This window comes from Athene cunicularia (genome assembly GCF_003259725.1).
Source record: "Athene cunicularia isolate RWA chromosome Z unlocalized genomic scaffold, athCun1 chrZ_part1, whole genome shotgun sequence".
Classification (NCBI taxonomy): Eukaryota; Metazoa; Chordata; class Aves; order Strigiformes; family Strigidae; genus Athene; species Athene cunicularia.
Genome location: NW_020799142.1, coordinates 20,490,567 through 20,507,399, shown reverse-complemented (window position 1 = coordinate 20,507,399; position 16,833 = coordinate 20,490,567). Strand labels below are relative to the sequence as shown.

General features: G+C 37.3%; 1 protein-coding gene across 3 annotated transcripts in view; it reads right to left on the bottom strand.

The window, feature by feature from the left end:
• Window positions 1-506: 506 nt before the first annotated feature.
• The window catches only part of PAIP1 (poly(A) binding protein interacting protein 1), a 22,934-nt gene continuing 6,607 nt past the window's right edge, over window positions 507-16,833 (bottom strand). For all 3 annotated transcript variants that reach the window (XM_026865927.1, XM_026865925.1, XM_026865926.1), the window contains 9 exons: window positions 15,650-15,838; window positions 10,887-10,999; window positions 8,116-8,227; window positions 7,091-7,216; window positions 4,865-4,971; window positions 3,399-3,516; window positions 3,208-3,262; window positions 2,569-2,662; window positions 507-853 (listed from right to left, as the gene is read on the bottom strand). In XM_026865927.1, the coding sequence (XP_026721728.1) occupies window positions 760-853; window positions 2,569-2,662; window positions 3,208-3,262; window positions 3,399-3,516; window positions 4,865-4,971; window positions 7,091-7,216; window positions 8,116-8,227; window positions 10,887-10,999; window positions 15,650-15,838 (1,008 nt within the window). In that variant the 3' untranslated portion in view covers window positions 507-759. The remainder of the gene's footprint in view (window positions 854-2,568; window positions 2,663-3,207; window positions 3,263-3,398; window positions 3,517-4,864; window positions 4,972-7,090; window positions 7,217-8,115; window positions 8,228-10,886; window positions 11,000-15,649; window positions 15,839-16,833) is intronic.

Below are 16,833 nucleotides of genomic sequence, written 5' to 3'. Positions count from 1 at the left end.
AAAAATCCCCAAACCTCAAGCACTGCACATACCCTTGAGAAGCATGGATTAAACATAACTATATTCATATACTCTTGAAGAACACAACAACTTAAAGGATAGTTTTTGCTAGTAAGATTTGAAAATAAGCTTATATGAACCAAAGATCTTGAAAGCACACAAATTCTGAAATACTGCTTGTTTTTTCACATATCAACATACAACATATTTATTCCAGAAAAAAAGTCCGGACCCTCACTTGGGATCTACAGAAAAGAAAAATTCATATCCCCATCTGGACCATACTCTCCTTAGCAAAAAAAAAAACCAAACCCAAACCAAAAAACAAACTTCAGGTATCTTGATATCTTGTATATGGTAAAAAGGATGAGTAAGTTCCAATATAAACCAAAACAAGCAAGCAAGCAATTAAATTTAGATCAAATTATTCTTCCCTTTTGGCCTTCAAAGGAAATTTTATGGGACAGTTCCCCATTAAATTTTAATTTCATTTATGATTAACTTTAAAATAATTTTAATTGCAGCCAAAACATTGTTCATATACCTGTACATAAAATAAACTATGATATATACACAACATTTTAAGTTACAGGGTATAAGTTTACAATTTTTGGCAGATTCTGTTAAACAAAATGGAAATTGTATAGCTTTAGTACTTTCAGACACTCAAGTTCCTTATTTTGGTACAAACATTTTGTGTCCCCCTGTATTCTAACCATGCCTAAATTGGCTTCAAAAACTAACCTTAACTGTAACATCTCACTGTTTTCTCTTATGTTCAGATTCTAGACAGAATTTTTCATATGCTTCTTCAATTTCTGGATCCATCTCATCGTCAATGTCATCAAAACACCTTTAAAAAAAAAATCACCAAAGATGTTAAGTTTATGTACAGATTTTCAGAAACATTTATGTAGATATCAAGAATAAAACAAGAGCTTTATACATACCAGAAAAAAATAATGAGTTTTAGGAAAACAAAACAGAAACCTCAAAGCAGCACAGATATATAAAAAATAGCTACAGTCACCATTTTAGATCATCTTACGCTGTCTAAAAGTTTAAAAGACAGAAATAGTACCCAAGATGACAGAAAATACAATAATACAATCCAAGCTTCCCAAAATGTAATAATGCAACTGTATGGATATATGTGCAAAAAACATAATTAGCATTATATTGGCATAATTTTTGGTTCATGAACAGCCTAGTTCAAACACTGCATCAACTGTCTTGGTTGCAAACTATTCAAAGAATATATTTGTACAGAAAACCTACATTCCTGTTTGTTGTTATATGAAAGACGGCAATCTTTATTCATCTCCCAACTGTACCTGCATTATATTACCTTCTATTATATAGTAACCAGTCTTTTGGAAAAGATCTGTCTTATTTAAGTCATAGAAAAGTCTGGATCCCATTAATGATAGTAAGTATTGCATGTAGTGGAGACTACTGTAGAGTTTCAAAATAAAGCTGGGAAGTGATGGGGATCACTTCAGCATGCTTTCTCCCCACAGATATTGGGAAGTAACTTGACTAACTGATGTCAGTCATGAGAAATAGCTGACAAGAGGATCAGCATACATTTGTCTAAGCTTTTCTTAAGCCTTCAAACAAAGGAGGTTCCACAGTCACCTTGCAAGAAGGCTGACTCCAGTCTTCCACATGTCACTCTTTGGATTTGCTGGGTTTTTTAATGGCTGTCTCCATTTTGCTCCATTTAATTCGATCTCCTAAAGAGGTTCACATGGGTCTTTTTCTCCCCTTGGTATGAACTTGTTGATACCTCATGACATCTCTGATTTATTTTTCAAAGTTCTTGCCACTCCCCTCAGGCAGGCATGATCTAAAAGTTTGCTAATTTACTAACAAAAATATTGATCCAGTCCAGCACTGTAATCACACATAAACACAACACTGAAAATGTTCTTAGCTATCAAATCATGATCTGAAACTCCTCCTTCAACTAGGTGGGTATAAAGCTCAGAGCAATTTATTTTAGACAACATTTCTTTTACTTGTTTCCTATTAAATTCTTATAAACTGGTGTCAGAAAGTCAGACTACATGCCCATATATTGCTTCCCCCTTTGCCATTAAGGTTGCTTTTCCTGTTCCACAGGAATACTGAATAGCCATTTAATTGAGGGAATACTACTTAACCTGAGGAGAGAAACTTAACAACGTCCTCTCTTTGAAAGACTCTGAAAATTTTGTAATTGTCTCTAGCTGGGATGTGTATGTGCATCAGTCAAATGAATTCAGGTTTCCCCACTATGAACACTTGAATATCTGGTGCTTCACTTTGCCTGCAATTTTTTTTTTTTTTTTTTAATACAGAAGAGAGTTGTTTGTACATGTTCATAATTTAATTACCCTGCTCAGTTGCATAAATATAAAATGTATTTCACACTTGTGTGATTACAAATCAGCTTACAGTCAAATACATAACTTCCATTGTACAGTTTAATAATTATTTAGATTCATTTTGGTCAAGATTGGATTCCTAAGTCTGCAGTAAAAATAACTAGTATTAAAAAAACTATCACTCAAGAAGAAAACATACAGATCTCCAGGTCCTGATAGGTCTGTTCCATTTTCTTCATAATCTGGAAACAAATCCTCTCTTTCAAGCAGCTCTTGGTATTTTTCTTGGTAATCTGGCACAGTGAAAGAGATTGAGTAAGACTAGCCCTTTGAATTAACATACATCTATACAGTTTGAAAATAGTCTATTTAATAAAACCATAAATGGCATGAAACGTATTATAGAAAAAAAAAATCCTGCTACATTGTTTTCTCAGGACATCAGTTGACCTCTAAGAATGATACTGAACTTCCCAGAGAACTGTAGTCACAGATGTCTTTACCTCAAATGAGGTCATGGCACATTGTGCTCAGATGACAGAAACCAAGGAAGAAAAAAACCCTTTGGTAACTGACAATAGAGAAGCAAAAGAAGCCTTCAAGATTTCTGGGTTACTGGAGTGCTGAGGACTATGGCACAAATTCTTCTGAACTACTTTAAATGCAGAATATGTATTTCAGTTAAAGTATTTACCTTCTTTTAATGCAGAATAAGGCACATGTGACACAAACCTGGGCATTCAGATATAATTTTGTTTTTTTTTTTTATGTTGTACAAGTTTAAGAATAACTTTTTAAAGAACACTGAGAAGACAGGTACACTAAGCTTGTGACATACCTGGATCTGCTGCAGTGAAAGGAACACCATCAGAAGTGTAAAATGTTGGCTCATTCTAAGAATAAAAGTTATACAGAAAATTATATGCATTCAATAGACACAGCTGTTTGTAGTTTTCAGCAATATAATTATCTATGAATCAAATTAAATTCACATTAAATTAAGGAACTGAAGTGTCTGTAAATTCTTACCATAAAATAGTTTGGGTCATTTTCAGGGGTAGCTTCTGTATGTGGAGAAGTTCCATGAACTCTACCCCAGTTACTTGATCGCAGTTCTACTAGTTTCAGAAGCATATGTTTCACATCTCTGAAATAAAGAGAAGCACCACAAAAGTTACAATGTTTTGTGCTAAGCAAGATATTGGACTTCTCTTATTTTACAAATACTAAGTTAAATTGTCCCCAAAAAGCTTCTAACAGATAAAATTTGGTCCAGTCTGCAGATAATTTTGGTTAATTTTTTCCCCTGCAAGTCTAGGTGCTTTATGTATCAATTATGAGATATTCACCCTTTCCACTTCCTCTGTGGTAAACTAAGAAGCCCATGCAAAACTGAAATTGCTATAGTTTTTTTATCAAGATACCAAACCTGCAGCACATGTTGAGGAACAAATCCTTTCCTGATGAAAAGGACAGTACTGGGAAAACAGGAGATGACCTTCAAATTGTTTTTTAATAATCTGATTTATGCTCCTAACTTTAGCCCTCTTAAATTTTGTGTTCAACAGAGCAACATGTCTCCAATACAGTGGATATCACTACCCATTTCATCCCTAAAGTAACAGAAATTGCTTTCTTCTTTTAAGCAAGTCCGTGAAGAAGAGTTTTATCAAGGAATAAATAAAATCTTCAGTTGTTTTCTCTATTAAAATAAGTTTGTGCTTCTGTGTATTTGAAGGCTCAGCTTGCACTATCAATTTTCTCTGTTTTTTGAAGGAAAATTTTCCACATCATCCCTGGGGGCAGCTCAATTACAACCCACAGATGCCATGAGCTACCTGTTGGCCTCCTCCTGTATGGCAAGAGATCAGGTCACAGTGTCTGAACCCTTTCTATAGGTTTTTACTAAATTTGCAAGAAGCTGAGAATGAAGTACAGAAGTATCAGACAACTTCACGCAATCAGTTGATTGCAAACTGAGAAGCAGAATACATTAGCCAACCTCTAATTTTCTTCCAGACTGCAGTAAGACCCTTGCCAAAAACGCATGCTCTCCAGAAAAAAACCACCACAAAAATATTGCATTTTGCTTTTACATTTATAGTGATTTGTATACATTTAATACCATTACATATTTAATACTGTTAAATTCAGGTTTAAAAGTATAAATGATGAGATAATGTCACTATTGTCTCTTTGTGTATATACTTGCTCTTAGAGCCTAAAGCACCTACAGAAGATTGAGACCTAAAAGGTTAAAAAACCCCAATAAATTAATGTAGAACATGCATCTGTATTAAAAGATAAAATATTAAAAAGCGAAAAAAACAAAACAAACCACCCTCAAAACCTCTTCAACTGAAAAACACTTTTCTTTTAACATGGGAAGTGACTCATATCACCTTACTTTTCATAAATAGAACCTCTACAGATAATGTTTTGGATATGTTCACTGTTCCTGAAGATTTTTAAGACAGATAAATTTATCTTCTCACCTACTACAGTTTGCATCCAACACAACATTTTCAATTCTCTGAATCATCTCCTCCATATCATTCTTTCCTTTTTCTTTCCAGGCATCTTCTAAAACTGAGCCTGTCAACTAAAGACAAGGGATTAGTTTGAGGTTTGTTTGCTTGTTTGTTTTTAAGACAATTACAAAACTTCAATAAACTGTCAATAGAAGAGATTCTGTAACAATTCATAACATTGAGATACACTGTGTGACTACCTAAGGGCTGAAGCTCCCAAGTACCTTCATCTTTTTGCTATTTAACAATAACATTTAACAGACTAAGATTTTAAGATTTAACAGGCTTTGTAAATAGTTTATTTTAGACTGCAGAAAGTATGGTAGCTCTGTGTCCAGTTATTGTTACCTAGAAGTTCACAGCCACTTCTCACCTTTCAGTCTTGAAATATGGTTTTGAAACAACTCTTCAGTGACATCTGTCAGATCTTACTTAAATATATGCTACAAAAAAAGAGACCTTATTTTTGCAGACAATGCCACCAGCATGCCTAACAAATAGTTTAATAAACTTTAGAAACACTTCAGTTAACTTAGCTAGCATCCAACATACCAGAGAATTTAATCTGGGTATATATAAGAGGAGTCAAGAATTATGTGACCAAGCCAGCCTGAATTTTAATACATAAAATCTGAGAGGCTGAAGCTGCTGCTGAGAAAGCTTTAGCAGCAGTCTAGAACTGCTTTTGTTAAGAATAGGTACTTCATTGCACAGTAGGAATTAAATCAGAAAAAAGTAGTTTGCTATTATGATCAGTCAATAGCAATTCTTGATCTACTCAGCATAAATAGTACATGATCCAAGATGCTTGGAATGGCACCCGATGATACAAAGGTAGAAAACGCAAAGACAAAAGCAAGCGTTTTAGCACTTGTTTGGTATTCCCAGTTTTGTTTGGCAGTTCTACCTTTATCCTAGATGATTAGATAACAGCACCAAGAAGATATAATTAAAAATAAACATACGGCAAAGAAAACAGATGAAGAACCTGTATCTATCACTATATTAAATGGAAGAGACAACAGGAGACATTTATTACTTCAGTAGTGAAACCAAGGATTCATGAGGTAGCCCAATGTAGCTATAGATATACTCCAACATTTGAAGATACTGTAAAACATCAGAAAAAATTTGCATTCAAAAAAAAAGTTTTGTACCACCTTTTAGATTGATCAACATGACAAAATAATCCATTAATATCCACAGAAACAGTGATAACTATCTTCTTTGGGTAATGATTATAAAAACCATCAGCCCTGGAAACTTTTCTGATTTGTGTACTCCCTTTCTGAAAGGTCTTTCAGTGGGCCATGCCTCAGGGAAGCACTGCCAACATAAGGACTGACCACAGGAGTGAATGTGCTCATTGAACACAACTTCACCGTTGCTATAAAGCAACCTGCTGAAATATCCAGACTTCAAATAAAGGGAAGTTGGAAGATGTAAACCTCTTCTCTGTTCCCTATTTACCATATCAAAAGAAGCTGCCAGAACTGGAATTCAAGGTAAAAGAGTCTCAAAAATAGTGGAGGGGAGGAAGTGGGAAGAATGAGGGAAAACAAACCAACCAACCACAAAAAAACATAAACAAACCAGAAAAATACTGCTTTAAGCCTTCACTCCTAAAATAATTTGTGTTCCCAACTACGAGTATAACTGACTAGTGAAGATAAGTTTCTCCCTGCATAGAGGCTAACAATTTTTCAAAGAGAAAGTAAAACATAAGAGCAAAGAAGTTTTTCATTATGAAAGAGAAATACGTATTTTTCTACAGTAGTAATGATGCAGACAATAAAGTATGCAATAACTGAGATCAAGAACCTTTTGCTGCAAGAAGTTGTCCTTCAGAACAAACACCATGCCCAAACCTCACAATTCATTCAAGTTGGTTAGTTTTCTCCCACACCAGAAGCAGCAAAAGGAGACCTGAATGGACTGCTTATTCCTTTGCACCATGGCTTCAGTATATGTACATAAATGGTCTCACATATTACTTTTAGAGCAGTACATTACTTTTTTGTTGGATCAATTTCATAATGGTACTAAGGAAAAGTACAGCTTACTCTGCTGATGATGTAATGGATAAAACCCTATAAACACTTCCTCATTTGCAGTTTCCCCCTCTCCTCCCAAAGGTAGGAAGGTTAAAAAACCTGGTTATTTTTTTTCCTTTGAAAACTACTGTCTCACCTTCAGCAGTTTCACTGCACATATTAAATTACTGTCCACAGGATTAGAGAAAAGCGCGTTTAATAATTCCCGAAGGCCTTCCTGAAGGATTTCTGCTCGCATTACTTGTCCCTTTGTTCCTTTAATCTGCAAAATATAAATAAAAAAAATAATCTAAGAATTTTAGAAATTTAGTCACATTTTCTCTTTTGAATGCTGTATGATTTGGTTTGCGATCAACACAGCTGAGCTCTTTATTTAGAAAAATATGCCAAATACTGTGAAAAACTACTTGTTTTAGAACAGACTTTGAGTAATAAGATCTTTACAATTATTATATCTACATAACAATGCATGTCTAGCATTTTATAGTGTCTGCTTAAATCGAACCATTGCAATAATCCAGTCAAAAATATGTTTTTAAGTACACTACAGCAGTTAGTGAACTTACGGAACTCACAAGAGTCAAAGAAGTTTCACATGTACATACACATTTCTGTACATACCAGATACGAAAACCCAATCTAAATACAAAATTTCAAGCTTCATGCATAAACCAAGGACTCAACCTCCAGATGAAGTATCTTTAAAAGTCTGCATTTTTAATTGCTCATTTTGAGCATTTCCACATCTTCCTGAAGGGTGCGATAATAGCTCCTATTAGTGGCTGAATACTGAATTACATGGGTTATTGATGACCTGCTTCTGTTAGGTTGTAACATTTCCTATGTTGGTTAAGTGTAGTCACCTGGGAGTTTTGCCAATCAAAACAAAAGATGAAAAGCTTCATTCCAAAGGTGATTTATGGTTGCTTCATTTTATGAATTCTTACACTCTTTTAAAAATCTTTATACACTTCTAACAATCTCATCCTTTTTTGTTTCTGTTTCTTGGATATACATTACAATAAAACTGTTCTAAAGTTCTTTTACTTTATTCCCCTCTCCCTTTAGAAATGCACCTCAAATTATATTCCATTTCAGTGTTTACCTAAACACAACAAAAAAATTAATGAAGAATCACCTGACATGCAACTTTCCTCTTACCTCTAGGTTAAGGTAAAGTTCAGCTAAGAACAGAACAAAGGCATGAAATTGTTTTCGAGTTGTCTCATCTCCTTTGGTAGCTTCATCTCTGTTTTCATACTCTGTTCGACACCTGTAAATATTAAAGTAAAACCATATAACCTGTAGACATCCCGGCATATGTAACATGCTACTTAATTAGTAGAATGCTAAGAACTTATGAACTGCATTAAAACTGTTAACTGCTGAAAGCTGGGAAGTATGATTTGTGAAGGAAATGAGAGGACTTCAAAGACACTGGATTTGTGTCTTTTTAGATGAATACATACAATTACATGATTATGTTTTCAAGCACTGAGATATCTAAGAAAGCAAAATGAAACAGAGCAAATTACAAGTAAAAGTTGTAAAAGTCAGGCACATAGTTTATGTATTAGACTCCAGAAAGTTTAACACAGGCAGCCAAACATCCACAGCAATAAACTAGAAATACTCCGGAAGACATTTTCTCTTGTTCAGGGTGTTGCCCACATTGTCTTAGATGGCTTGTTCGATAAATTCTTTACCTCACTATTTTAAGTGACAGTGATGCATAATTCATGACAGCAAGCTGTGGTCCAGTTGATACTCTAGAGGGAAGGGATGCCATCCACAAGGACCTTGACAGGTTTGAGCAATAGGCCTCTATGAGCCTCTTGAAACTCCACAGGGCCAAATGCAAGGTCCTGCACATGGGTTAGGGCAATCCCAAGCACAAATACAGGCTGGGGGATGAGTGGATTGAGAGCAGTCCTGAGCAGAAAGATTTAGGAGTAGCAGTGGATAGAAAACTGATTACAAACTAGCAATGTGTGATCGGTGCCCAGAAAGCCAGCTGTATCCTGGGCTGCACCAAGACAAGTGTGACCAGCTGGCACAGGGAGGGGATTCTCCCCCGCTACTCTGCTCTCATGAGACACCACCTGCTGTCCTGTGTCCAGCTCTGGGGCCCCCAACGTAAGGGACATGGACCTGCTTGAGCACGTCCAGAGGAGGCCATGAAGATGATCAGGGGGCTGGAGCACCTCCCCTGTGAGGACAGGCTGAGAGAGTTGGGGTTGTTCAGCCTGGAGAAGAGAAGGCTCCAGGGAGACCTTATAGTGGCCTTCCAGTACTTAAAGGGGCTACAGGAAAGATGGGGAGGGACTCTTTATCAGGGAGTATAGTGACAGCACGAGGGGCAATGGTTTTAAGCTGAAAGAGGGTAGATGTAGATTAGGTATAAGGAAGAAATTCTTCACTGTGGGGGTGGTGAGACACTGGCACAGGTTTCCCAGAGCAGCTGTGGCTGCCCCCTCCCTGGCAGTGTCCAAGGCCAGGCTGGACGGGGCTTTGAGCAACCTGGGCTAGTGGAAGGTGTCCCTGCCCATGGCAGGGGGGTTGGAAGTAGATGGTCTTTAAGGTCCCTCCCAACCCAAAACATTCTATGAGTCTACGATTCTATAATTTAGATATAAATACAGATAACAGGCTTAAGATAACCTGGCAGTGAGGTAAATTTTCTAGTATTCAACAATTGTACCAAAAATACAGAAGTTTACATAGCAGGTCAAAAATGTAATTAAAAAATTATTTGAAATAAAATAAAAGCCAGATAACTTCTAATGTATTGTCAATTGTTATGTAATAGATTAAGAAACACCAGAGAGACTGAAAAATCTAAGGAGCTGAAATACAAAATTCAAGGTAGAATCCTGGGCAGAGAAACAGAAAGAGGATGTCTCTGTGGTCATATTGTTAGGCTGTTTATTCCATATTAACAATAAAAACTTAAGCAACTTTAAATTCATGGCTTTAGAGTACTAAAATGAATTTTATGTATTGGGTTGGCTTTAAAAACAAGGAACCAGATAATCCAACATTAACAGGGATTCCCTTCATGTTCAAGTAATATGCATAGTTAAAAAACCAGAAGATAGAAGTGGTAATTTTGAAGGCAAAAAGGCTCATCTGCTTTGGGAGAACGGGAAAAAAAGAAGTATTTTCAGCTTCTCCATAAGGTACCACTCTTGATAAAAGATCATCAGAATACACTGCAGTTAAGTTTTATCATGCTTTTACTCCTAAACATAGGTGGACAAAGTGAAACTTTCAAAATAAGAAGGAAGCCTGAAGCTTATAAAGCCAGAAATCCATAGAGAAAAAAGGCTAATTTTGAAAGAATTATGAAGTATTAAAGTGTACTGCTACTTCAAATATCATGCATTAAGATTTGAAAGGAAGTATACCCATTTAAGAAATGCTGCATTTTCGTGAACTGCCAAGTCTAATCATGATTAAACCATAAACCAAGAGAACTCTGTAGTAACTGAAAGCTGAAGAAATTTATGTTTCTGGGTTTTATGCACCCACTTCATACATTAGCTGATCAGTGAGTGAACCTTACACAGCAACTCCAGCCAGAAAAGTAAGTAAAAGAAAAAACCACAACAAAGTAAGTCCTAGCAATGGACAAGTACAGTACATATATGTACATTCAGTACTTTTTAAATTTGACTAGCTTTCAAATTTACCATGGAATTTCAGATCACTAAGATACTTAGTTCAAAAAATCCTACAGAACTTCGAAGAGAGTCCTATTTTCATATTTAAAAACATATATGTTTGATATCCAGTACATGTGCTTCAATAATCCTCAGTCTAAACTTCTTTTTTAAATATATGTCTTTTCACATGATGTTAAGTGTTACATACGAAATACGAAGACATGTAACCTGAAGAAGTCAGACTTAAAATGACATACTGATACTGACCTTTGAAGTAACAACTGCCGGAAGTTCCCACTTTGTGGACTAATGGTTAGATGGTGAGATAGATAGTTACACAACCGTGCTCCCATGTAGGAAAAGTTTGGGACAGATGTGGCCTGACAAAATAAAAGCGGAAAAATAGGTTATTCATAAAACTTGTAATTAGGCTATCAGGAAAGATCTTTAAAAGCATCATTGAAAACTTTAACAACAATTGATGAAACAACTGAAGAGCAGAACATTAATAATTACTATTTGTCATATTAATTTATCTCATCAACACTTTGCTATATGCATTTCAGTACTTAAAAGTTCATTACACTGTGATTTTGTGGCTTTAAGAAAACAACCACCATTATGCCACATGTCCTCAACTCTACTTCTCCATTATGACCTACAACTAAAGAATGTCTGAAAGTCACTTACAAACTGTTCGTACAAAAAAAAATCAATAGTGAACAAGACACTTTTTCAAGGACATGCACTCTCTCAAGGAGCAATGAGTACATTAAAACACAAAAAAGTCGTCTTCGTTCAGTCTATGAGCTATTTATCTGAGAATCTATTTTTGGCAGTACTGAATGCCCAGGGAAAGAGTACAAGAACAGGGCAAGTAAAGATAAATACTTTCTCCTGTACATGGTCCAGCAATCTGCAGAAAAACAAACTCCTGATTCAGAGGTTAAAACTATCGTTACAGTTAATAGCTTTCGATGGGTCCTTTTTTCTAAAACAAGTCCTGTTACTGTTGAAGATTTACACTTTTTAAATCTAAAAACAGGTAGCAGGGATGAAATTCCACAACATAGGTTATACACTGTATGAAAAATACTTTGCTTAAAATCTGATACTTCAAGAGGTAGAAAAAAGTAATTGAGAATTCAACAGTGTCTACATGCAACCTCTCCTAGATCTTAACGCAGAACACCCTCTTATTCTGGCAGTTTATCGCTGTTCACTTATTTTAAACTTTCTTCTAACAACACTTGAATTTGACATTATTTCTCAGATACAATTTCAGGGAAAAGAGGTTCTCATGTAAATAACTCCATCAGCTCTGCCAAAAAAAACAGGAATAAGGATTCATTAAACTTCTCCTATGGCTTTATCTTCAAACACTCCTTTTACATCTTGATCATCTATCAGCACTACAGATGTGTTTGCACGCTTCTGCTACCAATATGTTTGAAAAAAAAGCCTCTTTCCGTTAGCATGTCAATGCATTATATCTAGTTACCTTCTACAAGCAGAGAAATATATCCACTTAGTGTAACTGCACTGTGTGTATGAAGTTGATGGAAAAAAATGGAAGTGTCTTTGAAAGATACAAGTTGAAGTAATTAAGATAGTCAAATACATTTAATTTCCAGTAAGAGACATGTGAAATAGCTAACAATCTTTTTTGAGTTTTGGTTCAGTCAGTTGCTTGGACTAGAAGACATGATGTCCCTTTTTTATAAGGCAAAATACATCACTTAGATTACACTTCCCTTTCCTAACAAAAAACCCCAAGCCAAAACCCAAACACACACACAAATTCTTCACACCTCATCTCTGTTTTGTAAACGTTATCTTCCTAATTAGTTGGTCTGTATTTGTGGTTGCATCAAACACTGAAACAATTAAATTTCAGATAGTATGAACTCACACAGCACACAGACCAAAACCCCCACCTTAAATCTTCTTAATAACAATCACTACAGTGCAGTATCACCTTCCCTGAATCACTGTTGCTGGTAATCCCAGTTTATTGCTGACTCAAGTCACAATCTAAGCATGAAGGCTAATCTACCAATACATATCTTGAGAAATTTTAGTTGCTGTAACAGGAACAATCCACAGTATTAACTGTACAACAGTCAAGATTCCCAAGCTATGAAGGCAACAGTGTTCAACTTTTGGAAATCAAGAGAAATGGCACTTCACTCTGTCCAGGGACATAAATGGATTAGGAAGAACAGGGTGTATTAAGACAGGCTAAGATACCTGACACACAGATGAAGGGAGGCCTGTACATGATTTGCATTTCCTTTATTTCAGTCTTTTCCCTTCACAACCTAGCATCTGTAAATCTGGCTCAACTGGGTTAAATTAACATCACCGAAGCAGATGCTTATAAATACACTTCAGTGATTTTAATTGTTTTGTGCTAAGTCAGGAAACACAAATACTTGAACCTCTGCTGAGGACAGAAGAATAGTAAGTGTAGTTGACTTACACTTGAACGCTATCCTATCCTGACATACGCAATTGTAGTCAGATGGTTTTGGATACCAGCACAGCATTTTTGTGTTGTTTTATTTTTTGCATTTCAGACTAGTAACACTCAATGCTTCTCAATCGAGAAAGCACAGAAAACCCTATCACTGGACTTGTTTTTAAGTAAGGAGAGAAAGGAAGAGGTAACACGATGAATTTGGTGGCCTTCTACAATGGGGTTCCAGTGCTGGTGGACAAGGGAAAAGCAATTGACATCATCTACCTGGATTAGTGCAAAACATTTGACACTGTCCCACGTGACATTCTTGTCCCTGAACTGGAGAGATATGTATTTGATGGATGGACCACTCAGTGGATAAGGAATTGGCTGGATGGTGGCACTCAAAGAGTTGCAGACAATGGCTCAATGTCCAAGTGGAGAGCAGTGACAAATGGTGCTCCTTAGGGGCGGGCCAGTGTTGGGACCAGTGCTGTGTGACATCTTTGTTGGTGACATGAACAGTGGGATTGAGTGCACCCTCAGCAAGTTCACTGATGACACCAAGCTGTGTTAACACACTGGAGGGAAGGGATGTGCCATCCAGAGAGACCTGGACATGCTGGAGGGATGGGTCCTTGCAAACATCATGGAGTTCAACAAGGTCCCTGCACATGGGTCAGGGCAATCCCTAGAATCACTACAGGCCGAGGGGTGAAGAGAAATGAGAGCTGCCCTGAGAAGGAGTTGAGGGCAATGCTGGATGGAAAACTGACGATGAGCCAGCAATGTGTGATCGGTGCCCAGAAAGCCAGCTGTATCCTGGGCTGCACCAAGACAAGTGTGACCAGCTGGCACAGGGAGGGGATTCTCCCCCGCTACTCTGCTCTCATGAGACACCACCTGCAGTCCTGTGTCCAGCTCTGGGGCCCCCAACGTAAGGGACATGGACCTGCTTGAGCACGTCCAGAGGAGGCCATGAAGATGATCACAGGGCTGGAGCACTTCCCCTATGAGGACAGGCTGAGAGAGTTGGGGTTGTTCAGCCTGGAGAAGAGAAGGCTCCAGGGAGACCTTATAGTGGCCTTCCAGTACTTAAAGGAGGCTACAGGAAAGATGGGGAGGGACTCTTTATCAGGGAGTATAGTGACAGCACAAGAGGCAATGGTTTTAAGATGAAAGAGAGTAGATGTAGATTAGTTATAAGGAAGAAATTATTTCCTGTGAGGTGGTGAGACACAGGAACAGGTTGTCCCGAGAAGCTGTGGCTGCCCCCTCCCTGGCAGTGTTCAAGGCCAGGCCGGACGGGGCTTTGAGCAACCTGGTCTAGTGGAAGGTGTCCCTGCCCATGGCAGGGGGGTTGGAACTAAATTATCTTCAAGGTCCCTTCCAATCCAAACCTTTCTATGAGTCTATGATAACATTAGAGGACTTACATTAAATAAGAATCCATGTATTTAACAAATACGAAGTTAAAAATAGGATAAATTACTATTTTTTTTTCATTCAATATAAATTTATTGGAAATGTTCCACTATTTTTAACTATCTTCTGTGCGTTCAAATAAAGGATGGGAAAATGATCCTTCCAAACACAGCACAGGTAATCTTAATGTCTAACTAAACTGTTCTGAATTAAATGTGCATGAATTCTGTACGATAGTAACAAACTTAATACTACAGTTTTGTACAACCAGCCAGGCAGCTTCCACATCCCCCAGATAAAAATATTCTGCAATTATCTGTACTGAAAAGGTTAGTAAGAGTTTGCATTCTTCAAGGAAGATTTGGAGGCAACCAGCCTGGGAAATTGAGAGACATGCAATGTAATGAACAGCAAGCAGAAGTGTGACTTCATTCTCTACAGCAAGCCCAAAAGACAGTAACAGCAGCTCATTTGCTAAGCAACACATATTAAGCTGTTCTTTCCAATGGCTCCCCCAATTAGTACAGAGTTCAGCTCAAGGTCTCTGTCCTCATTTTCATGGTCATAAATGGGACTGCACCTAGTTACCATTAGATGAGCTTTCCTATCCTGTAATTACGCTGATCTGAAATAGGTATATTTCAAATGAAGAAAGACATCCTGCCAGTAAAGGAGCATTTCCAAAACGGTGATGTGTACAATAGGTACAATTTTTTTTTTTTTAATAGCAAAGAATTAAAGGTATCTTATTATATTTTTTTTCCAGGATAGAATAAAACTACACAACTCTGACATTGCTTAAGAGTTTCTTCAATCTGTACTATATAAACACAAATTCAAATACAAATCCCTTTAAGTGCTGTAATTTAAACTCCTGCATGTGACCCAGGAGATCCTAATACACAAAGGAAACAGAAAAAATTGGGGAAAATTAATCAACCAGCCAGGTACCCCACACTTGAGCTACTATTTCAATTTACTAAGCAAAATCTTCCCCTGTATGTTTCAGTCAAAAAAGAAAAATTTGAACCATTAAAAGACTATGTAGATACAATTATATAACAAATAATACTGGTATGCCTATCTTGGACACTAGTTAAGAGAAGCATAATATCCAAGTTATAAGACAGAATACACAGGTTACCTGCTGATAGATGAGTTCAACAAGTTCTTGTAAAGCTTCATCTGAAGTGACCCAGCCATTCAGTGTTTCAGCAAACTGCTCTATTTCCATTTCAAAGCAACCTGGTTGCTCAGTGAGGTGATTTAGGAAGTCTTGTACATATTCTGCCAAAGTCAGATAGCCATCATATCTATCTTCAAAGGAAGAATCCTATGACAGTGAAAGAATACACCAGCTCTTTAAAAGGAACCTAAAATAATGTTACAGTTACTATCTCCAGAAATAACCGTGTAGCCCTTAGTCTTGAGTGTCTGCATACTTCATAGTGATCTTTACTACACAGTTCACTTCAACATTTTTAGACGGCACAGACCTCAATGCATCTGAAAACTCAAGTAGCCCTATGATCTGAAGAACTAGGTAACATGTTTTTATAGATTAGGGTCTGCCAGCACAACAGATCAAAATACAGACTAGAAGGAAATCAAACAGTTTGCCAAGTTGGGTGAAAGATCAACTAACAAACTAGTAAGGAAGTATTATCTGTTAAGAATAAATCTACCGAAATGAGGCTCAACACCCATTCCTGGTCCTGATGCACACACGAACTGTGGTGGTAGATACACAAACTGCAGAAGGGAAAATAATTTAAAATTTGTTTCAAAGTATATTAGGTTTACATAGCAGGTACAGTGCTCCAAAATATGCAGAAGGGGGAGAAATACAAGCCAGCAGTGTGCACTTGCAGCCCAGAAAGCCAACTGTATCCTTGGCTGCACCAAGAGAAGTGTGGCCAGTGGGCAGACGGAGGGGATTCTGCCCCTCTGCTCTGCTCTTGTGAGACCCCACCTGCAGTGCTGTGTCCAGCTCTGGGGCCCCCGACACCAGAAGGACATGGACCCGCTTGAGCGCGTCCAGAGGAGACCATGAAGATGATCAGGGGGCTGGAGCACCTCCCTTATCTTCGACAGGCTGAGGGAGTTGGGGTTGTTGAGCCTGGAGAAGAGAAGGTTCTGGGGAGACATAGTGGCATTCCAGTACTTAAAGGGGCTACAGGAAAGATGGGAAAGGAGTCCTTATCAGGGAGTATAGTGACAGTATGAGGGGTAATGGTTTCAAGCTGAAAGAGGGTAGATGTAGATTAGGTATAAGGAAGAAATTCTTCACTGTGAGGGTGGTGAGACACTGGCACAGGTTTCCCAGAG